This window comes from Heloderma suspectum, chromosome 12, assembly GCF_057233095.1.
Source record: "Heloderma suspectum isolate Gila_16-S chromosome 12, 16-S_ref, whole genome shotgun sequence".
Lineage (NCBI taxonomy): Eukaryota > Metazoa > Chordata > Lepidosauria > Squamata > Helodermatidae > Heloderma > Heloderma suspectum.
In genome coordinates this window covers 23,642,805-23,666,836 of record NC_139469.1, presented here as the reverse complement: position 1 = coordinate 23,666,836, position 24,032 = coordinate 23,642,805, and the positions used below count along the sequence as shown (strand labels likewise).

The following is a 24,032-nucleotide window of genomic DNA, read 5'->3' as shown; positions in this document are numbered from 1 at the left end:
GGCAGTGACTCTCCAAGGTTTCAGGTTGGAGTTTTTCCAGCCTTACCTGGAGATGCTGGGGATCGAACCTGGGACCTTCTGCATGCAAAGCAGTCCTTGGCTGCCCTCTCTCTTAGTGAGCTGTAGCAGCATAGAGATACTACCTGGTGACATGCCGTTGGGGAGGCTAGTTTCATGAGAAGCTTTCTGTATGGGTCCAAAGGGCAGGGAGCACTCAGAAGTGTTCATTGCCACCTGTGCAGTCACCTCAAGGGAAAGGAGAAGGCAGCTGCCACAGCTGTTCTGTGCTGTGCTACTGTGGGCTTCTGGCACGCACAGGCTATTGCATTCTCAGCTGGGGCAGTCTGGTCTTGAGAAAGAGAAGTGAAGCATAAACCTGTAACTGGGGAGTTGCTAGTTTGCCAAGTATCTTTAACAGAAATGGCATCAGAAGGTGTTCTGTTTATCTCTAGTCTGTGAAAAGCCTCCTTTCCTGATTTTTCTGCAAATCCAGTTGCTGTTAAAAGCATAGGAGCAGGTCAGGGTAGCTCTTCTTCTTCTGCTGCTTCTGCTTCTTCTTCCTCCCCCCCCTCCTCCTCTTCCTCCCCCTCCCCCTCCTCCTCCTCCGGTCACTTAGCTGCCCTAAGAGCTGAAGCGACTGAAAAGAGGCTGTGATTCAGTTCCAGTACAAACCCTCAAGTAGATAGTCTTAACTCACTCAGAGTTGAGTTTGGCCAATTTGGGGGCATCTGTGCTGCAGTTCTAATTCAGAGCCCCCCTGAGAAGATCAGCTGGAGGTGCCCACCAACCCAGTGGTATGAGAGTTCCAAAATTCTTACCATTCTCAGCTTTGCCTGCCTACACATAGTAGCATCCAATTTGGGGGGGGGGGGCTGCTTTGCCTTCTGCTGTCGAGAATGTGAGGCTGAGTAATGTCTACAGAGGAAGGGGAGGAGCTGGCAGGAAGGTGGGAATGAGGGTGCCTGTGGTGAGGGCGGGGCAGGGAAAGCAGAGGCATGACCAGGGCAGCTGGGCAACCGGGTGCAAGTGGTGTAATCCTCAGACTTGGGAGACTGGTCATTGCTATGAGGAAGCTTTTGCTACTAGGCTCTGAGCAGCACAGCCTGCCCCAACCTGGTGCTCTCCAAATGAGGTGGACTACAACCCCCAGAATTCCTGGCTAATGGCCATGCTGGTGGGGGGGATGGGAGTTGTTGTCCTCTACATCTGGAGAGCACCAGGTTGGGGCAGGCTGCTCTATTGCATCGGCTACAAGGGAGCCCATGTTTGCTGAGCTTCCTCACTACCACTGAAGACCTCTCAGAGGAACTGGGAAGGCCCCGCTCTTCCAAGAGTTCTCTAGAGCAGCCTTCCCCAACTGGGTGCCTTCCAGATGTGGTGAACTGCATCTCCTATCATCCCTAGGTGGGAGTTGTGATCCAACACACCTAGAGGGCCCCAGGTTGGGGCAGGCTCCTCTAGAGTGACTGGGCTGCATAGGAAGCTGGTTTGATCCTCTTGCTTATAACACAGACCAGTGGTGCTTACAGTGAGGGCCAGGAGTATCTTGTAGCTAGCGAGGCGGGAGCAGCCTGCACTGATTCTCTTTGTCCCTCTCTCCTTCATGGTAGGTGGGGGAAAGAGTCCAGTACTTAGGCAAGGGGGAGGCCAGTGATGCTCCCATATTGGCTAGCGATGCTGGCAGTCGTTGTGTTTGGTTTTTGATGTGTTCTTCCTTCTCCTTAAAAGAACTCAGCCTGTCCCGCTTTCCCGAGACATGCAGTGTGTTCTGTGTGCCTGCTGTCTGTGTAGGGAGGACAGATAGACCTCTGCCGATTGGGCAGGGATGGATCAAACCTGACTGCACAAGCAAGTCAAGGGACATTTAGCACTGTGTGTGGTGTAAGAGGTGCCCCCAATAACGTGGCTCTCTGCAGAATTGCAAGGCACCCTGAGTTGCACCTTTCAAATCTCATGGCGCACTTGCCTGCCCTCTCCCCAAGTTATTCCTTCTGGATCTGAGCAGCAGGTTGGACTAAGTCTGTTCTCACTCACCAATCAGGGAAAACTTCCTGACTGTTAGAGCAATATGACAACGGAACCAATGACCTAGGGAGGTGGTGGGCTCTCCCACACTGGAGGCATTCAAGACGAGGCTGGACAGCCATGTGTCAGGGATGCTCTGACTTGGATTCCTGCACTGAGCAGGGGGTTGGACTCGATGGTCTTAGAGGCCCCTTCCAACCCTACTATTCTGTGATTCTATGATTCTAATTCTGCAGCAGCTTTACCCACACCCCAGGGATGGGAAAGGTTCATTGGCACAGAGTGCTTTGGTTATGCTTTTTCAGGGCATTCAACCCTTGCATAGCTCTGAGAATATAGGAAGAGCCCTGCTGGATCATACCATGTATCCCAGCATCTTGATCCACAGAATGGTCAACCAGATGCCTCTCGGGAAAACCACAAGCAGCACTTGAAGACCACAGACACCCCCCCCCCTCTCAATTGTTCAGCAGTTAGTATTCAGAGGTACACTGCCTTTGAACACGGAGGTTCTCTATAGCTGTTATTGCTAATAGCTGTGAATAGACCTATCCTTCTCTGTTAATCCATCTGATCCCTTTTTAAAGCCACATCTTGTGGCAGTGAGTTCCACAAGTTAATTGTGCCTTATGTGTAGATGTAGTTCCCTTTGTCTAGCCTGAATCTACTGCCAATCCCTTGCGTGATACAGAATTCTGGTATTATGAGAGTGGGAGAGAAAAATCTCTTCACTCTCTCCATACCCCATTCATGATTTTATAGACCTCCCACCACCACCACCACCCCTTTTTTCTTTTCCTCCTAAACTCAAAAAGGCCCAGTTTGGAATCTTTGCTTTTAATGTAGTATTCAAAGCAGGAATGTGCAGATTTCATCTGTGTCCTGTAAGATTTGATCTTGCCAGTGTGGTGTAGTGGCAAGAGTGTTGGACTAGGAGCTGGGAGATCCGGGTTCTAGTCCCCACTCGGCCATGGAAGCTCACTGGGTGACTTTGGGCCAGTCACAGACTCTCAGCCCAACCCACCTCACAGGGTTGTTGTTGCGAGGATAAAATGGAGAGGAGGATGATAATGTAAGCCGCCTTGGGTTCCTTGCAAGAGGAAAAAAGGCAGGGTATAAATGCAATAAAATAAATAAATAAAAAAAATTGTGATTTGGATCTCACAGTGGCTGCTTCAGACATTACATCAAAAGCAGGGGTTTGGGCCTACTCCATGCAGCTGACAGAACCAGCGGGTAAAATGGACCATCCCACTTCAGCCTTGCAGGTGCAGGTTCTTGTGTCTGACAGCTCCCATGTGTAAAAAAGAACTCTCTGCAAGTGGAAAACTAGTACTGTGAGCAGTGTTCTGGGCCAGAATCTTTCTCCCTGATACAATCGTTTTTATTTTTTACTTGCAGGGATTTTTTCCACATAAGGGATTATTCAGAAATCCCAACCGCCACCCCGTTCTCTCCACCCCAATCCCAGCAATCCGCACAGTCTACTCAGCCACTTCAGGGTTCCACCACCTTATTTTGCTGCAGGTGTGGACCAGTCTAATAAGTGCAAGCAATCCCTGCATTTTGTATAACATTAAAGGGTGGCGGGGGGGGGGGGAATACCTTCATTAGCTTTTTATCTGACTTTTACTTGAATTTCTCTTATTGTAAATCACCTTCTGCTTATGAAAATGGTTATAGACTAATAATTATAATTTGTGAATTCCTTTGTTTCTTGAGTGATCATCTTCTTTTTGTTGCCTTTATTTTGTTTACTTTATTTTGAAATAAAGATTTGTGATAAAAATACATACTTTAAATAAGATAAATAGCTCCCCAAACTACGTCCATCCAGTTGATTACTGATGCTAAGCCATGTAGTGTAAATCTTTGTCTTCTCTTTTTTCCCTCCTCTATCCCCACATTTTCTTTCCCATCCTTCACTCTTCAGTTTTCTGATGGGCGCATCCTGCGGAGGGGGCAATATGAAGGTGGATGATGCAGCCTATGAAAGCATGGGCCTTCGCCCGCGGCACGCATACTCCATATTGGATGTACGAGACGTGCAAGGATGCAGGTAAGAATGACCAAGCAGAAGATCACAGGCTCTTACGTAACACAGAAGCTGCCTTTTACTGAGCCAGACCCAGGGCCAGTCTTAGGATAAATAGCACCCTAGGTGAGGAGTGCCTTTGGTACCCCGCCCCCCTCCTGTAGTCAGTTTTGCAGGACCACCCAGAGGAGTTATGGGGTCTGGTGCAGGTGTGATGTCCATCGAGAACGACTTGCTCAAAAGCTTGATTTCTCAGCCACTGTGCTACAGTTTGCACATGCCAAAGTTCGAAAAGCCACATTCTGAGCAGTGGCCGTGAACTATGCAACACAGCAGAACTATCACTGGTTTTATTTATAATATTTTTTATTTTGTAGCAGTTCCTGTCTTTTGGTAAGCATTGTTTATTTTAGAATATCCATTATTTTTATCTTTAAAAATAATACAGAAAAGTTTTAAATAATAAAGGTATCCAGCTGACCTATTACAGCTTACGGCTTTATTTTATTACTTATATGGTGCTTATAGTGTTCACAGTGTTTGAAGTGCCAAGTGCTCGGTAATGTTGCCTCAGAGTAAAGCTGTGTTCCATTGGTTTTTACATTGTGCAAATGATATCAACGTGGAAACTCAAAAAGAAACATACTTTAAAGCTAACTGAAAGAAGAAAATCCTTGTAGTTAGTACTCAAACAGCCTGTAGAACCTTGAAAGAAAGGTTACAGACACTTGCTTTTTGCCGCCCTAGCTCACTGCAACAGTACATTAAAAAAAATACAGCCAGTAAGCTCAGCACCCCTCTTGCTCAGTGCCCTGGGCGACCACCCAGCTCCCTCACCCCTAAGGCCAGCCCTGGTCAGACTGTTGGTCCATCTAGCCCAGTAGTGTCAACACAGACTGGCAGCGGCTCTCCAGGGGTTCAGGAAGGATTCTTTCCCAGCCCTTCTTGGAGATACCAATGATCGAACCTTTGGTGTGCAAATATTGCTCTACCACTGAGCTATGGCTCCTCCCAACTAAACTAACTGAACTGGCTATTTTAGCCTTCCCCAAGTTGGAGCTCCTCCAGATGTTTTGGACTACAATTCTCATCAGCACCAGCCAGCATGGCCAGTGGTCAGGGGTGGACTGCAACTTCCATAATTGGGCCAATTGCCACGCTGGCTTGGAATTATGGGAATTGTAGTCCAAAACATCTGGAAGGCAAGGCTACAGAGGTGCTTTAAAATGTTGAATCGCATGTTTCACTTCTCACTTAGCTGTCCATAAAAGCCACTGTGATCAAGAGACTGGTCATCTCTATAAGAACATATAGGGATACATTGGGAAAAGCTACGGGTATAAGAACTAACTGATATTGCAGATATCTTTCTCAGTTAAAAGAGTATTTTACTGAGTTAAGATACTATTTTTTTTCTTTCCCCCTCAAGAGATGCTTCCTCCTTTGTTGGTTGGTTGATTCTGTAATTTTCATTTGCTCCCATTTGTGAGTCTCGCAAAAGCCGAAACCTTTTCTCAGTAAAAACAATATGGCTAAATGAAGTGCTTTGGGTGTGAGGAGGTTGGTACTTCTGTGTCCTGCCCAGCGCTTTGGCCCTCTCCCCAGGGTAAAATGATGCGAAGCAGGCAGAGAGGTGCTTCAAGCGACTCATTTTCTGCAGGGCTCAGAATTTCCACACTGCAAAGTGTGTGTTCTTGGGTGGTCTTGGCCATTTTGACGCCCTCCATAGTGGGGGTCTGCTAGGCCCCAGAGTAAGAGCAAATCAGGGTGTCCATTGAGACCTATCTAAGCATCTGGTCTTCAGCTTGGGGGTCAAGATCCACAACCAGCTCACTACCTGACATTAGTTGGGTTTGTACCAATGATGCCACCACAATTTTCTTTGATGGTTAGCTGTTTCAATAAAAGTTTAAGGGGCAATCAACATAAAAAGGGGCAACCTGGTGCCCCCCAGATGTTTTGAACTACAACTCCCATAGCCCCCAGTCAGCATGGTGAACAGTCAGGAATTATGGGAGTTGTAGTCCAAAACATCTGGAAGGCACAAGGTTGCCTACCTCTGATTTCGGCCTGTCTAATCCTTATGCAGCAGAGGTGATTTTGGAAGGTGCATCTTTTCTCACCCCTGTGTGGCAAGCTGCACGTCCTAAAATTCCCCCTTCTATGCCTCTTACAATTTCAAGAGCCCTGCGTACTTGTCTGTCCTAAAGAGCAAGTAAGACAGATGAACATGGGCAGTAAATATTTTAAATGGGGTCCCAGATTGCAGGTTGGGGTTATAGGTGGCTCATGGGTTGAAAACCACTTGCTCTTAAACCATCAGGGCCCAGCAGACCTTGGGAAGCCGGAGGCCCCCTTCCTGTATGTGCTCATCCATCCTACAATCTCAAGAGGAGACTCTCCTCCAGGTACATTTTTCCAGCCATGCCTGACTTACACACTAGGACATAAAGCAGAGTTGCTTCACCCTCGCTGATTTCGCCCGTGTATCTGTGTGCACACATGGATTTATAAAGCTTTTATACTTAATCAAACAGATGCATAAAGCTGTGTTGTGGATCTCCCTTCTTCCCAAGAGAGCTGGGGGGGGGGGTCAAAGCCCACCCTTCATAGTTTTTAGGAAATGCCATACAACTAGGGCTGCAATGTTTAACTGATGAATAATTATTAAAAATGGAGATGACAAGTGCCATCTTAAAAGAGGCATTCTCATTCATACGTGGGAGAGAATGCCTCTTCTAAGATGATGTCTGCTACAGCACCTGTGTGCATCCTCTTAAAAACAAGGGGGAAATAGGTGGCTGCTTTAGAAATCCTGTTTTGACCCATATGCGAATCTAATTGATCCTCAGTAATTGGCTGAGACTAATAAGATTAATCAATGTAACTTTTCTTTAACCAGGTTGCGGCCCTAATAAAAACCTTCACACTCCTGCAGGCTTTTTGCAGTTTAGGCTGCAATCCTACACACAGTTACTTGGGAGTAAGCCCCATTGAGCACAGTGTGACTTACTTCTCAGTAAACATGCTTAGGATTGCATTGTTAATTTCTTAATTTATCTGATTCTGTTGCTGTGGATGAAATGACTCAGTTGTGGCTAACGCAGAACATTGCTCCTGGATGTTGGATTCTGTGTTTGTAAACTCTTTTGAGTCATTTTTTTATTTTAGAAGATCAGGGTAGAATTTTGTAACTTAGTAAAGAAGCTTCAGCTGATTCTCAGCACATGTCCAGATGTGGTCTGACTTCGTCTTTCATTCCACCCGTCCTTCCTTCAGGTTGCTGCGACTCCGTAACCCTTGGGGTCGCTTCTCCTGGAATGGCAGCTGGTCTGATGAGTGGCCTCACTGGCCGGCGCACTTGCGGCATGAGCTGATGCCACACGGGAGCAGCGAGGGAGTCTTCTGGATGGAATACAGTGACTTCATCAGGTATTCCTATATTGCATCAAGCCAGAGGGGTCCTGTGCCTCTGAGGTCCTGGTTCTGCAGCCCTTGGAAGTTTGGGTTTGGGTATATGTGCCTCATATAAAGATCAAGTGGTGAAAACATCTCCTGGGTCTGATACAGATATAATAATCTAAGTTTTAAGCACCAGGCTAAGACAATAGTAAATTTGATGCTGCTCTTTTAAAGTTTTGCTTTGTATTGTTGTTATTTTATTCCCTGTCTCTGTGGGTTGGGAATGCTTGGGGATTTCTTTTGAGTAAGGCTGCAACATTTATTTGACTGATCGGTTAAATTAAACCATTCATCTTTTAAGGGTGCAATCCAATGCATGTTTAGACAGAAAAAGTCCCAGTATGTCCCAGTCAGCCATGCTTTGACCTCTGTGCAACCAAATCTCATATGATTAATCAATTAAAATGTCTTTATAATTGGGTTGCAGCCCTAATTTTTTATTGATTGTTTAACAATGGTTTGTTTGTGTGTTTAATCAGTATAAGCTACCTTGAATTTAAGAAAAATAAGATGAGCTATGAATTTTCTTCAAATAAATGGTATTAGCTCTCTGTAAGCCATGGTTTACAAATTGGGCGCCAGCCTCAGGAAATGTATGCTCCCACTCCCTTCCCAGTATTAACCATTCAGTATCAGAGGCAGTTTTCCAGTATCAAAGGCAGTAAGCCGACGTACACCAGTTGCTGGGGAACATGGGCGGGAAGGTGCTGTTGCACTCACATCCTGCTTGTGGATTTCCCATGGGCAGCTGGTTGGCCCCTGTGTGAACAGAATGCTGAACTAGATGGACCCTTGGTCTGATCCAGCAGGGCTCTTCTTATGTTCTTAACCATGGTTTGGAGTTCCATATTTACTGATGCTAACCATGCTTAATGTGAACCATGTTCCCCGGCAACCACAGTTTGCAAACCCACAGTGTCTTCAATCCCTGGTGTTAACCTTAGCTTGAGTTAATGCACATATAAACTGTGCAAAACTGAGGTTAATACCAGGAAGGGGAAGAAAAGCTCTCCGGAGGGGGAAGGGAAAGAGAGCGCATATCGCTGAGCTTGGCTTCCACTCTGCAAACCATGATTTGCAAGGAACCACCATGTCTCCCCTCAGCCTTAAAGGTACAGCATGCTGGTTGTTTCTTCTTAGGTTATGCAGCAATGCTTTGCTGCATAAGGCAGCTCCATGCCTTTGTGTGCTGTCTGGTTTACCCTACAGTAAATGTGCGTTCGTTTGTCATTTGTTGCACACGGTCTGCCCGTCTGCATTCTATGACGGTATGACAAACTTGATTGATTGACTTCTGCCTTCAAAGTTATATATCATTTTCTGGGTGCTCAGGAGTCCTTGTTCTTAGTATTGGAGGGAGCCCCTGGATTTGCATGTTCATTGCAGTTGTGATTGCTGGTGGTAGTTGGGCACTTCTGGTGATGTAACTAGTGAAAGCAAGTACTCACAAGTAACACCATTTTGTGTGGCTTTGAGTGGTGGGGTGGCTGATGTTCTGAATTTGACATGTTCTGTGTTTTCACCTGATGTGTAGTTTAAGCTTGGGAGCCCTTGTCCCTCTCCACTTCAAAATAAATGGTGGTAAAAATACCATTGCTACACTCTCCCAATCCCCTGACTCTCTTTTGAACTGTTAGTTTTCACTTGCTTCTAATTCTCTGGAGGCCGTGTGCTTCTCCTATAATCTGCCAGAGTGCACAGCTAGCCAGGATATTTTAGAACTGCAGAGGGGTAGAGAGAGAGATGGATGACAGCACAGCTACCTTAGCCACAAGAAGGCCGTTCTCCTTCCCCCATCCGTGAGATATTGCACAGTTGCCATTGAAGTATCTTCCTAAAGCAAAACGTGGCATTCGGGCACACTTTGATCACATCCCGCTTCGCTGCCTTGTGGGGACTGATCTGATCTTATCTTGGTGACAGCTGCTTCTGGGGCTGACGGCTGTCTCGTCCCTTGCCAGGTATTTCGACTCGGTGGACATCTGCAAGCTCCATTCGGACTGGCATGAGGTTCGCGTGCAGGGCACCTTTCCAAACAAGGCCAGTGGCCCCATAACCGTGACCTCGCTGACGGTGCTGGAGCGTGCAACCTTGGAGTTCGCCCTCTTCCAAGAAGGCAGTAGGTGAGGCTGTGGATCCATCAGGACTCATGTGTTCCGTGCTATTGAGTCTAGCGAACTAACACTGTCTCTTGGTTCTGCACTCACCATCACTTGTACGTGGTCCCCATTGTCACTTAGCTTCACCTCCTGGTTGCAGCTGCATAGGCTGGAGATGCACGTTGAGATGGCACTGCTGCGGTGTGGTGGCATCGGCGGCACTGCTGTCATCTCTCTGTGTCAGGGGTGGGGATGTTGTTGGATGCAACTCCCATCAGCCCTCACCATTGGTTATTCTGGCTAGGGCTGATGGGAGTTGCCATCCAACAACATCTGGAGGGCCACATGTTCCCCACCCCTGGTCTGCGTGAAAAGCCGGTTCCTGACATTCCGGTCTGCTCTAGCATGACTAAGGAGCAGAGCCCAAGATGGGGCTATGCAAATGGAGAACTGAGGCTGTCCAAATACAGGCAGGTTTGATTCTCAATGAGTTAGGTTTGCACCAGGGGCAGGGAACAGGTTTAGCCTCTGCCATAGTGAGTGTTGCCCCTGATTGCATCCCTTTCCTTTCCCACATGAATGGCTGCCATGGGAAAAGGAAAGCGCTGCAAGGCAAAACCTGTCTACTGTCAGTGCTTGGTGGCCCGGCCCTTCTTGACAGAGTTATGTGTGTCTCTGCCAGGGGTGGGGAACCTCAGGCCCAGAGGCCAAAACCGGCCCCCCTGAGGTCTCCAGATGACCCCCTTTCCCCCAACCAGTGATCGTTTGGGGGTTTTCTGGCTTTTGTACAGGGTTTTCCCCATTTGAAAAGGTTGAAACACCTTTCCTCGGGCTTAGTTATTGGCACGTTGGGATGTTTTATTTATTTGTTTGTTTATTACATTTCTGTATGGCACCATAGCCAAAACTCTCTGGGCGGTTTACAAAAGTTAAAACATTAAAATACAATATACAAAGTTTAAAAGCCATTTACATAAATGCATATGGACAGTATATACAAGCAACATATAACTAAAAACAACTTTGAACTATTTTTTTTTTAAAATCCAACAATAAAAACAGCACAGCTTATAAAAACAGTATGCAAGAGTCAGCAAAGAAACAAGAGTTCTGAAAAGGGAAGGCCTGCCGGAATAATAGCGTCTTTAATGCCTGCTTAAAAACCTTCAAAGAGGTCAGCAGGCATATTTCAACTGACAGGTCGTTCCACAACTGAGGGGCGGCAAAGGAGAAGGTCCTGTTGCGTGTGGCTGCCAGTGTCACATTACGCAGCCGCAGCAGAGAGTCCTCAGAGGACCCTAGGTGGCGGACTGGGACGTAGGGGAGAAGGGTTAAGCAGTTTCACATCAGGCAGCTGCAGCAGATTGCCTTCAAATATGTTTTGTGGCCCCTCCCCCTTTGCCTTCAGACTTCATGCCCACCAAGGGAATGCACCCCCCGAGAGCTTCTCCAGAATGAAATGCGGCCCTCTGGCTGAAAGGGGTTCAGCATCCATGGTCTGTGTGGAGAGTGTGCACACAAATACTGCCCGCTTCCCTGAGAAGTCCTTGCAACAGATAACCTTCCTTCCGCACAACGCATGAACGCACAAACGTACCAACATGTACAAAGGCATGCACACAAGCACAAACACACACATATACACCACCCTTCCTAATGACAGGCATCTTTCTAGGTACTCGCTTCTGTGATCTTCAGTCTTTTCAGACCCAGGACCCACCTGTACCACTATAGCCTTCAACATGGGACCCAGTTTTCTTTTTTTCTGAACCATACCTGTTCATCCTCCTGCTTTTCACTCTAGAGTCACCAGATGTGTAGGAGGTAGCAGGGCCCCTGTACCCTTCAATAGTTGCAAACCAAATGGGATTTTTGGAAGATGGGCCTTTCCATACAGGGTGGTAAGTGAAACTGGACTTGCCGAAAATCCCCTCCTCTATACAACTTTTAAAAGGCACGTAATGGCTGTCCTCCTTTTGCCTCCCCCTCTTGGACAAAAAGTTTGAAACAAACGAAGAAAAAAATGGTGGTGATATCTCTGCTGCCATCTGCCTTAGATCATGATGCATGCCCCTGACTGGGCCTTTGAAGACCTATGGTTCATTGCAGCCTTCCACAACCTGGTGTCCTCCAGATGTGTTGGACTGCAACCTGCCTAATTTCCAGCCAGCATGACCATTGGCCATGCCGTCTGGGGATTATGGGAGTTGCAATCCAGCACATCGGAGGACACCAGGCTGGGGAAGGCTGTTCCAGAGCAGCCTTCCCCAACACGACACCCTCCAGATGGTTTGGACTACGGCTCCCATCAGCCCCATCTATCCTGGCCAATGGTCAGGGCTGATGAGAGTTGTACACCTAAACATCTGGAAGGCCCCATGACGCGGAAAGCTGGTCGAGAGCATTTAAAATTGAACAAAGGTACTCAACAAACCCTGCTTCCATTCTGCCTTGTCATGTCTGGGTGATCCCATATTTCGCCTCTCCCACCCTCCAGATTATTCCTGTTTCCCCACTGGCAAGAGCAAGCAAGTGCAGATGTTCTTACAGTGGCTTCTGATTCTGCTTCATTGAACCCTTGGTCCATCTAGATCAGTACTGTCAACACTGACTGGCAGCAGCTCTCCCGGGTTTCAGACTGGAGTCTTTCCCAGCCCCAGCCAGAGATGCCGGGGATCGAGCCTGGGACCTTCTGCATGGAAAGCAGGAGCTCTGCCAGTGAGCCACGGCCCCTTCCCTCCTCTCCCTTGGCAGGCGCTCAGACACAGTGGACAGCCACTTGCTGGACCTTTGCATCATGGTGTTCCGAGCCACCTTCATCAATGGCAGCAAGCTCAGCCTGGGCCGCCTGATGGCACACAGCAAGCGGGCCGTCAAGAAGTTCGTCAACTGCGACGTCATGCTGGAGCCGGGCGAGTATGCCGTGGTGTGCTGTGCCTTCAACCACTGGAGCACCACAGTGACAGGCACCTCCTCGGGCCAAGGTAACAGCGGCATGACAGTGGGCAGGGGCTGCCAGCTCTCTCAGTAAGGTTGCCTGTTGACAGGGTAGGAACAAATAGGGAGAAATGCGATGTTAAAAGGAAAAGCTGTCTCTAATCATGTTTTCAGAATAGCCTCGAACAAGAAAGAAGCTTGCCCTTTGTTCTCCATTGGAATCTGTCTTCTGTTTGTTTAAATGGGCTCCCTCCGAATAATCAGCTAGATAACAGTGACTTGATTTCCTGATGGAGGGAGCAATCCTATGGCCCCTTGACAGCATCTGCGGGGCCATAGGATTTTTCGAATTCCTGGATCTGAGGTTGGAGACAACACTCCAACCTTGGACCCAGGAGTCTAAGCTCCCCACCCCCTTGCATCCAGAGTGGAGAGAACCACACCGGCTGCCTCTCCGAGGTTGAAAAAGCAACCTCGGAGAGGAGGTGCACAGGGCGGTTCTGTGGGCAGGGAGGGGAGGGGACTGGGGAGGCTGGCTTACAAGGAATTGTCCAGCCTCCTTCCTTCCCTCCCGCTCCTTAGAGCCCCAGCTAGAGGGGTGAAACAGCCTGCATAGCAAAAATGCAGAGCGAGAGAAGTGTGGAGGAGAAGATCGCCTCCAGGCTCCTTCCGCTCTGCATGGGATGCCCGTCAGCCTCTGAGTTCGGAGGCTGACAGACATCTCGAAAGGATTGTGCCCTTAAAGGTTGTAATCCTAGCTTTCCCAGTGCCTGCAAGAGGGAGTTGTTCAACCCTGACTGTTTTGCACGGTTCTGTTCTTCCTCCCTTCCATGCAGGCCTAGCTTGCCTTGGAGACTGAATACTAGGCCTGTATTGCTCTGAGGAAGGCAGCTTGTGTCCTTAAGCTGAGCTGTGGGGATGCTGTGGAAGGGAAAGGCCAGACAATAGGATAGGTAGGGCTTCAGTTTTTGGGGCAGCAGGGCAGGCTTCTCATGGATGGACACCCCAGCAGCCTGACTTGCCTCTTCCCTCCTCCACCAGCGTCCAGTCCCACTACCGGCAGCGGATGCCCAGCCACCGAGGTCTCCAGCTACATCCTGGCCATCTACAGCTCCCGCTTGGTGATGGTGGAGCAGATTGAGGCCCAGTCAACCACGCTGGCTGATGCCATCATTCTGCTCACAGAGAACAAGGGCGAGCGGCACGAGGTGGGTGAAAAGCGACGCACTTGCCAGCAGCGCACGTGTGGCCATTAGAGGGCGCTGTTGATATGATCAGCATACTTGGCAATGTTGCAGCCTAATGCTTAGTCAGCTCTCAAAGGCAAATGGTGGTGAGGATCTTTTCATCCTCCTGACTATAGGTATAATATCAGTGCACAAAGCTGCCTTCTACTACACATCCAGCAAGCCCAATATTGCCTTCCCCAACCTGTTGCTCTACGAGATGAGTTGGGCTACAACTCCCCTTATCGCCCGTCAGCGTGGCCATTGGGGATGATGGAAGCTGTGGTTTAACATGTCTGGAAGGCGCCAGGTTGGGAAAAGATGGTCTGCTCTGACTGGCAGCAGCTGTCCAGGGTTTCTAGCAGAATGTATTTCCCCCCACCCCGATAGCTAAGGTCTTTCCACTGGAGATGGCCTAGGGATTGAACCTGGGACACTCTGCGTGCATAGCATGTCCTCGCTGGCTCTCATACTTCGCATTTATATAGCACTTTGAAGGGTTCAGAGCCTTGCACATGCACAGTTTCAGTCTTCTCCAGGCAACAGCCCTGTAAGGCAGGTCACTTCTATTGCAGGCATGGGGGTTGAGGCTGACAGAACAGTGCCCAGCCTAAGGCTGCTCATGGTAGAAGCAAGACTGGAGTTCCCTAATTTATAGGTATTGCTTTTTAAGTCGCTGAGCTACACAGGGTCTGCAGGTTTTTCCAAGCTGGCATCCTGGTGTCGGTTATTCTCATACTTGTGGATTTCGTCTGTGGGTTGGCTTTCTGGAAGACAGAAAAGTTCCTATCATCGAGCATGCAGCCCTGGGAAAATGCACCTTTCTCCAGAGATAGAGTGGACCCGGGGTGGGCTGACCAGCTCTTGGAGGCTGGAACAGCCCACCACAGTCTTCCTCAGCCTGGGGCCCTACAGATATGTTGGCTGGGGCATGCCGGGAGTTGTTGTCCAACACATCTGGAGGGCCCCAGGTTGGGGAAGGCTGCCCTGCTGTATTGCCACTTGGGGTGAGATGGCAGCGGAGAGAACTCACCGCGTGGCTGAGCTCAGAAGACTGACCGTCTGGTTTGCTTCCACAGGGGCGCGAAGGGATGACCTGCTACTACCTGACGCACGGCTGGGCAGGCCTCATTGTCGTGGTGGAGAACCGGCACCCCAAATCCTACCTGCATGTCCAGTGTGACTGCACGGACAGCTTCAATGTGGTGTCGACACGAGGCAGCCTGAAAACACAGGACAGCGTGCCACCACTGCACAGGTGAGAGGGAGCCAGGGCCTGGATGGACAGGAAAGCAGAGCTGTGAGAGGACTGGTTTAATTTCTCAGTGTGTGCTCCAGCAGTGGAACTTCCACGTGTGCTCAAGCAGTAGCAGTGGAAATTGCCACGTGTGCTCTAGCAGTGGAAATTGCCACGTGTGCTCCAGCAGTAGCAGAGGAAGTTGCCACGTGTGCTCCAGTGGTAACGGAGGAAGTTGCCACATGTGCTCCAGTGGTAGCGGAGGAAGTTGCCACGTGTGCTCCAGTGGTAGCAGTGGAAGTTGCCACGTGTGCTCCAGCGGTAGCAGTGGAAGTTGCCACGTGTGCGCCAGTGGTAGCAGTGGAAGTTGCCACGTGTGCTCTAGCAGCTCCAGTGGTAGCCGTGGAAGTTGCTACGTGTGCTCTAGCAGTAGAATTTGCCACGTGTGCTCCAGCAGTGGAACTTTCACATGTGCTCGAGCAGTAGCAGTGGAAGTTGCCACGTGTGCTCTAGCAGAGGAAGTTGCCACGTGTGCTGCAGTGGTAGCGGAGGAAGTTGCTATGTGTGCTCCAGCAGTAGCAGAGGAAGTTGCCACGTGTGCTCTAGCAGTGGAACTTCCATGTGTGCTCAAACAGTAGCAGAGGAAGTTGCCACGTGTGCTCCAGCAGTAGCGGAGGAAGTTGCCATGTGTGCTCCAGCGGTAGCAGAGGAAGTTGCCACGTGTGCTCCAGCGGTAGCAGTGGAAGTTGCCACATGTGCTCTAGCAGCTCCAGTGGTAGCCGTGGAAGTTGCTACGTGTGCTCTAGCAGTAGAATTTGCCACGTGTGCTCCAGCAGTGGAACTTTCACATGTGCTCGAGCAGTAGCAGTGGAAGTTGCTACGTGTGCTCTAGTAGAGGAAGTTGCCACGTGTGCTGCAGTGGTAGCGGAGGAAGTTGCCATGTGTGCTCCAGCGGTAGCAGAGGAAGTTGCCACGTGTGCACCAGCGGTAGCAGAGGAAGTTGCCACGTGTGCTCTAGCAGTGGAACTTCCACGTGTGCCCGAACAGTAGCAGAGGAAGTTGCCATGTGTGCTCCAGCGGTAGCGGAGGAAGTTGCCACGTGTGGTCCAGCGGTAGCGGAGGAAGTTGCCACGTGTGCTGCAGTGGTAGCGGAGGAAGTTGCCATGTGTGCTCCAGCAGTAGCGGAGGAAGTTGCCACGTGTGCGCCAGTGGTAGCAGAGGAAGTTACCACGTGTGCTCTAGCAGTGGAACTTCCACGTGTGCTCCAGCAGTAGCAGAGGAAGTTGCCACGTGTGCTCCAGCAGTAGCAGAGGAAGTTGCCATGTGTGCTCCAGCGGTAGCGGAGGAAGTTGCCATGTGTGCTCCAGCGGTAGCGGAGGAAGTTGCCACGTGTGCTCCAGCAGTGGAACTTCCACATGTGCTTGAGCAGTAGCAGTGGAAGTTGCCACGTGTGCTCCAGTGGTAGCGGAGGAAGTTGCCACGTGTGCTCTAGCAGAGGAAGTTGCCATGTGTGCTGCAGCAGTAGCAGAGGAAGTTGCCACATGTGCTCTAGCAGTGGAATTGCCATTTGTGGTGGGGACTCAGAAGGATGGAGTCCCTGGTTGGCTTTTGGTTTTTCCAGCAGGCTAATTAGAATGCAGGGTGAAGGGCGACACCCCACCCCATCAGCCAGTCCAGATTGCTCCCCACTCAAAAAAAGATCAGGGAATGGGTGACAGGGGCAGAAAGACAGGCATATACAAGCAAGAGGTGAGCAGATGCTCAGCCTCACAACTGTCTCCCTGCTTCTTAGGGCTGGCGGGGGAACGTGAATGCATATTCCCATTTTCCAGGTGGTATTTACCACCCTGTTCTTGTAAGCCAGCCTTCTCTACTCTGGTGCCCTTCAGATGTTTTGCAGTCAACTCCTATCAGCTCCAGCCGTCATGGTGGGAGCTGTAATCCAGAACACCTGGAAGGGCCCCCATTTGGGGAAGCTGATCTAAGCAGCTGGCGAGCTGGTCTGTCTGCATGCATTGCCCTCCCAATGAGGAGAACGAACATAGCGAAATGGTAGGTTGCCACTCAACAAGTGGTCGTGCTCTCATCCAAAAGCTTGGTATGATGGAGAAATGGGAAATTGGTTCAGCCATTGGACAGCTGGGTGGCACTTCCCAGTTCCCGGTCCTTAAACAAGGCTACCAGAAAATCTCTCGCATACAGCGCTCTTCCAAGGAGATTCAGAAGCCTATTTTATCCAGAGGCCCAGCTCAAATCCAGCGTTTCTGGTCTCTTAATCATGGTGAAGAGATCCAGAATATTGAGTCTGTACTGGGCCAGAATGTTGGTTGTAGAGATCATCTGTGCATTAGAATAGAGTTGAAAGGGACCTTCAAGGTCATTGTCAAGGAGAAGGCCTCATGGGGCCAAAGATATGGTGGGGAAGGGTTAACTTTGCCTCATATGATTTTAGGTTGTGCTTTTAGTGTTTTATGGTGGGAAGGAATAGGATTCTGCAGGAAGATTTACAATTCAGGCCACCTGGAGGGAGGAGGAGATGTGGGCCATGCCAGGACCGAAGGCACCAGGCCGGAGGCCTTATCAAAACCCAAGGCTGTAAACCAGGGTGGCCTGCCAAAGGGCCAGCACAGCTGGAGAGGTGTGAAAAACCCAGCTCATCCTCCTTGAGAGAAGGTAGTGGGGACGAGAGAACTAGAAGCTGGGCAGGGACTTAGTTAAAAGAGACAAGCAGCCGTCCTTCTTTGTCCTTTGGCTTCGTTCGGCCCGGGTGGAAGGTCTTGGAGCACTGGCATTGGCAAAGGATCCTACCATGAGGTGTGAGTAGACTAGGTCAGGTAGTCTTTTATTGTTATATTCTGTGTTGGGTTTTCAAACAGGGAATTGGTGCTTGTGGGAATTCTAAATTGTACTTCGTCTTGTTTCTCTTCCCATCCCTTTACCCCTTATTTGTAAATAAATACCTACCTCAAACTACTATTGCTGCTATTTCTTTCCTGGGTCACTGCTAAATTCAGTGGCTACTGACCCCTTCACCAGGTGGGGAGGAGGTTGGTGAGCTCTCTTGGGTCTGGCAGAGCCAGCTGAGAGAGGTGGTGGCAGTGGATCAAGAGGGACTGAGAAAGCCCAGGGATCCTGCCTCCCTTGACAGTCATCTACCCCAACCTCCTGCCATTGCAGGAAATCTGCTGCTACAGTCTGTTAAGTGTCCATCTGTTGGAAGCCTTCAGAAAATCGGGGGTCTCTGTATGTTGCTGAAGGGGCTGCTTGATAACCCAGGTGGCAGCAGGAGCAGTTGCCAAGCTGGAACCACATTGTTGCCGCTGCTTCCAGGCCTTGCTCTGAGCCTCTAGCCTTCGGCAAACCCACATTTCCCTCTCTCTCTCTCTCTCTCTCTCTCTCTCTCTCTGACTCATTCATTCCCCTCCCTGCTTTTGTTCTCCTCCAGGCAGGTGCTGGTGATTTTGTCCCAGCTGGAAGGCAACGCCGGGTTCTCCATCACACACCGCCTGGCCCACCGCAAAGCCAACCAGGCCTTTCTGAATGACTGGATGTCGACCAAGGGGACGCACAACCCGCTGCTCACCCCTGAGGTGGCGGGACTACACGGGCCCCGGCCGCTATGACAAATGGCCCCACCTGCCCTGCCCCTCTTCTGCTTCTGCCTTTTTTCTGGCCCCACCTGTCTCGGGCGTTGTCCGAGCCGCCATTACTGAGCCGCCAGGTGGAGGAGGAGGAGGATGGACAGACAGACGGACTGCGGGTCTCATGCCAAGCGCCTTTCCTCCCATCCCCTGGGGCCAGGCAGGGAGCTGCTCAGGTTCCCACTCCCTTGCGGTCCCCTCTCCACTTCCCCCCCCCCCAACAGATGATGCACTTTATCCAGAGCTGCCGTCAGAATAGGAGAGCAAGGGAATTTCATAGCCTGGAGGAGGAGGCGATCTGGGCTCTGGTGCAGGAGAGGCATGGATGCGTCCAGATGCTGAGCCCTGGGATGTGGCCCTTCCCACAGCCGCCAAAAATCCTAAGGCTGCAACAATATACCTCTGGCCAATGAGTCTGTCTGTGTGTCTGCCTCACCACACTGTTAGTTGTGTCAGCTGGGGGCAGTGGGGTGCAGTTTGGGATGAGGGATATATAGGCACCCTCCTCCTCTCTCTGGGAATTACCATTTGCAGATGGAGGGGTGCTGGATTTCATCTCCCTCTGAGCAGTGGGGGTGGCTGGGTGATAAAGATTTGTGTGTGCATGTGTAGGGTGGGGGAGTCAGTTGGATGTAGCTGCAGTTTGCCACTCGCCTAGGGTGAGCAGCAGTTCTTGCTGGGTGAGTAACAGGCCAGGCCAACATGTAAGCTGTTGTGCAGCACACACAGTGGGAGCGCTGGCTGGGGGCGGGGAAATGTTGTGTGGGCTGGTCATTTATTATTATTTTTGTACTTTTCTGCAAGGCTGGCCTAAGCGTGAACAATGGAACCTGCTGCTGTAACAATGTGGAGTTGGGGATAAGATCCCTTACTTGCCTCCTCTGCTTCTGTTCCTACCCCCATGTCTCTCAAGAAGAACTCCACCCCAGCTTGCGCGGAGGAAACAAGTGGAGCAACAAAAGCCAGAGAAGCACACCTTTCCAAGCAGGCTGCAAGCTGTTTCCCTGCCACCTCTGACCTCCTGAGGATAGCAGGGGACATCTGCCCCAAGGCGGAAGTTGATCATTGCGTTTTTGCTCCGTGCAGAGCAGCTTGCCTGTATGTCTTTTGTTGGGAACACTCGGTAGGGACGTGAGGGGTTTGGGGACCAATGGCTGTGAGCTACAAGGAAGAGATTGGGAGTGTGCGAGGAGGCACCGCTGCCTGGGACTTCTGAAAGGGCTAGGAAGTCCATTTACAGTTCTGAACCTGGCAACTGCATGGCATCGAAGAGCCTGAGTGCTTCCCATTTCTGTTCCTGGCAGTCCACAACCCAGAGCAGTCTCCCTGCAACCTGGGGCCCTCCAGATGTGTGCCCAGCACATCTGGAACACCCCAGGTTGGGGGAAGGCTGGCCCAGAGGGAGAATAGCCAGGGGTCAGCAGTGGAGGTGGAGGAAGAAAATGTATGTCCTTCACCGACTTGACCTCCCCTTGTGCCTTCCGTGCTTCCAGTGTAGCGCTAATTTGAAAGCCACCAGGTGAGGCTCACCTGACAACTTTCACCCCCAGTTCCGTCCATCTAGCACTTTTGACTCTCCACCAATCTGCTTTGCAGTTTGATGCTCAGCCTCCTGAAAGGGAGCTTTTAAACCCACCTGTAAAGGACCCCCCCCCCCCCAAGGAGACAAGCCTTATACTGGGAAGAGGTTTCTGTTGTGCCTCCTGAGGCTCAGCTGGAGCCTTTGTAGGGGAGAGGCCGGTCTCTGTTACCACCCTCGCAGAAGACGCCGAACTGACCCCACTGCACATGCCAGCTTCAAACAGGGATGAGCCCAACACTTGGGGACAGTTGTACAGCAAGAGGCCAAAGGGTACAACTCTTGCCCTCTGCGGGCCCAGAGCAGGGCTGAGCACAACAGATGTATTTGTGGAGTTGGGACTCGGTAACAGGGTATCAGGAACAGGGTTTCTAGTCCACGTCGTGGGCTCAGGCACAGGGTAGCAGGGATGGCATCGTACTGCCAACTTCATTGGTTCGGTCACAGGGTTGGAGGGGTGCATCCTGGGGAACATGGGGGTGGGAGTGCGAAGGCCCATCACCAGCAAGGCCCTTGCGCGTTGTGTTGTGCTCTAATGTGTGTCCAAGGCCTGCCTTAGAAGACGGGCCTTGCCATTCGCACGAGCAGTCCGTCAGTCAAGACACCCATTCGTTTCACCTCCCAAGGCCACCCGTGCTGAGCACCCAAGGGTGAGTGCAAGGGAAAGCAGAAGGCTGGGCCTGAACTTGGAACACAGCTTCAAAAGACCCCCGGGAGCTTTGCCGGTAACCAACTGTGAGCTGAACCTGCCACCAGCCACCCCTCCGCATTCGCTTCCATATTCTGGGGCAGATAACATAATAATGTTGTCATTGTTATCAGCCCCTTGATCATTGGCATCTCCTGTGGTGGACGTTTGGGGCTCTTAATAGCTTTGAGCGTAGAAGCTGGAAAAAATGTGTCATCCTTCAGGGAGTCTCTACCACCATAGGCTGTTCACAGATGGAACACTGCCATCTATGGGGTGTAACCAGTGCCAGACCTATAGGGGAGCACACAAGAATACCTGGGTAGCCATAAAAATGACCTGTGTGTCATCTAGTTCCTTATGTTTCTCTGGTTTTGATAGGATCCCAGTTGCTTAATCAGAGTGCCCTGTATTCTTCCCTCCCCTTAAGGATAAAGTCATGCGAGGGGTCTGCAATGATCATGGCCTCGGTGAGAGGAACTGTTTTTCCTCCCTCCCTCAAGCCACATTTTAATTCACCTTCCGAGAAGGGTTACCATCTCTTCCCCATCACCTGCCCCTGCGCCCTGTGGAAGAGCTCCTCTACCTTTACTAGCTCTGTGGCAGGCAGAGATTCAGCAGGTGAAGCGTTATCCAAGCATAGAGATGCAGCAATGGGGAGATGTTTCACCAGTTTCTGCCTGCCACATGGCTGCTAAAGACACTGGAGAGCTCTGTCAGGAGAAGGTGGCGGCCCTACTTTCAAAGAGTATGGTAACATTTGCACTAATTCTTTCCTGCGAGGGACTTCTGGGAAATATAGGTTGCTGGAAACTTTGTGGCAAGCAATTCCAGAATCGGCCGCTGTGACAGGGATGGAGGGTGGTGCAGGCTGGTCAGATGTCTGCTCTTCTTGGGAGCGCCTCTCTCCAAAGGGTTGAGCTCGTCTAACAGCCAGGGGTTCGGCAGTGGCCATTCTCTGAATCTGCTGGTCTTTGCAGTCCATCCAGTGTGCTGTGAGGAGAGTGCATTGAACTCAAGCTATTTTGCTACAGCCATACCATTTTAAGCAGTGGCCTCATGGGGCATGTCTTCACTATGGACTTACGCTGGTTTACGATTCCTTTCTTCTCCGTGAGGGAGGAGGGGCAGACCTATGCTACAGGCTTCATGCGGCTTAATATTTTTTGTGAACTGCCCAGAGAGCTTCAGCTATTATAAGAAATTAAATTAAATATCCCAGTTCCCTCTTCCCAGGGGAACTTGGGAAGCCAGAGGGAGGGAATCTCCTAACCATGCTCAGCACTCCCTCATCAGTTAAAAACCCCAGGATTATTTGGATGGAAGCCATGACCGTTTAAGTTGGTATCAAACCAATGCATTTGCAGTGCAGATATGCTCTCAGGAGGCAGAAGGTGCAGTCAGCTTTGCTACTGAGGAGCATTGCCAACCTGGCAATGGGAGCCAGGGAAGGGCAGAGTCTCCTGAGCTGAGGGCTAAAGTGGCATTGCCAGGTCCTTTTGGGGATGAGGCAGCAGTGCCAACATTGTTTCATGCGAATATATTCCTGCCCCCTCCCAGTTCCATTTCCTCTCCACCCGAACAGGTAGCAGTGAGCAGGAAGTTGACTTTCTCCCTCTTCCTGTTTGTCCCATCAGCTCCCCGCCCCCTGCAAATCAGTGTTCATTCTGTGTCTACTTCCTCCTTTCCTGACACTGCCACCCATTTCTTCCAAATGTATTTGTTTTTACTCTGTCCAAGACGTCTCCTGTCTTTTTCTCCTTTTTTATGTTTTTTTTTTTGTCTTTCTGTTCACTCTCTCGCCGAGCTGTGAATAATTTTTAACCATGTAAATATTGTCCAGCTCTTAAGAAAACATAGGATATTTTATCAATTGTAAATCAAATCTGTAATCAGTCCATGTATAATACGAATTATCCCATGGGTGGTTTTCAAACTCAGGTTCCGAAGGACCAAATAATAAAAACAAAAGTTTTGTTTTTTAATTGTTTGACTTGCTTGAGATGTTATTGCCAGATACACTTTGCTGGAGGGGATGGAATGGTATCCTTTACACATCTTCTGTACACATATACACACACACACACACACATCACCAACAGTTTCTTCTTTGTATAGGAATGGATATATTTCATGAATTGCTCAAAATCTGGCCTTGGGCACAGATTTTATCCTCTACTGCAGGGATGGACAACTTGTGGCCCTGCAGATGTTTTAGCCTATAACTCCCATGATGCCGCACCATTGGCTATGCTGGCTAGGGCTGATGGGAGCTGTAAGCCAAAACATCTGGAGAGCCACAAGTTGCCCATCTGTGCTCTACTGCCTGCATTCTAGACTGAATGTGCGTATGGGAGGGAGGAAGACCATAGCCCATCAGGCCATGGAAGATGGGAGTGCATGCACCAGGATTTCATCATGACCAAAAGATGGAAACATCCCACTGCCCTTGACTTAATGCGACTTCTAATTGTGAGTTTAGTTAGTTCACTTTCAGTCCTGTCTTTTCTCAAGACAGGTAACAAAGATGAGACACTAAGAAAAGGGAAATCTGGTATCTTAAAGACTATCACATTTATTATTACATAAACTTTTGTTGACTAGAGTCATTGTCAGATACGTGAAGCGCTATCCTCTGTTGGCAGGGTGATCAACAGCAGGTGGCAGCAGAATCCAAAGAAAAGCATCAGTTGCCCCAGCCTTCACAAAAGATCTGTTCCTGGTGGATATTAAAACGGCTAAAACAGATTTGTGGATACGGATTTGGGCTATGGGGACTGTCATAATGAACACTTCAGACTTTAGCGCTGCGCCACTGAGCAGGGCAGCTTTTATGTTCTTAAGTCTGTCACAGAGTCATAGAATGGTAGGGTTGGAAGGGGCTTGCAAGGCCATCGAGTCCAGCCCCCTGCTCAGTGCAGGAATCCAAGTCAGAGCATCCCTGACAGGTGGCTGTCCAACCTCGTCTTGAACGCCTCCAGTGTGGGAGAGCCCACCACCTCCCTCGGGAATTGTATACACATGCGTGCGTGTGCACGCGCACCAGGGGAATCTTTGAATCGTAGAATAGCAGGGTTGGAAGGGGCCTGCAAGGCCATCGAGT

General features: G+C 50.0%; 1 protein-coding gene across 16 annotated transcripts in view; it reads left to right on the top strand.

Annotated features, from left to right (window-relative positions):
- The window catches only part of CAPN15 (calpain 15), a 132,113-nt gene extending 109,199 nt beyond the window's left edge, over positions 1 to 22,914 (top strand). For 14 of the 16 annotated variants that reach the window (XM_084818778.1, XM_084818781.1, XM_084818782.1 and 11 more), the window contains 7 exons: positions 3,959 to 4,084; positions 7,340 to 7,492; positions 9,484 to 9,645; positions 12,376 to 12,605; positions 13,600 to 13,766; positions 14,864 to 15,042; positions 18,467 to 22,914. In XM_084818778.1, the coding sequence (XP_084674904.1) occupies positions 3,959 to 4,084; positions 7,340 to 7,492; positions 9,484 to 9,645; positions 12,376 to 12,605; positions 13,600 to 13,766; positions 14,864 to 15,042; positions 18,467 to 18,644 (1,195 nt within the window). In that variant the 3' untranslated portion in view covers positions 18,645 to 22,914. Of the gene's footprint in view, positions 1 to 3,958; positions 4,085 to 7,339; positions 7,493 to 9,483; positions 9,646 to 12,118; positions 12,649 to 13,441; positions 13,453 to 13,599; positions 13,767 to 14,863; positions 15,043 to 18,466 lie in introns of those variants that run through there. The other 2 variants (XM_084818786.1, XM_084818785.1) reach the window with 2 other exon arrangements.
- The last annotated feature ends 1,118 nt before the right edge of the window (positions 22,915 to 24,032 follow it).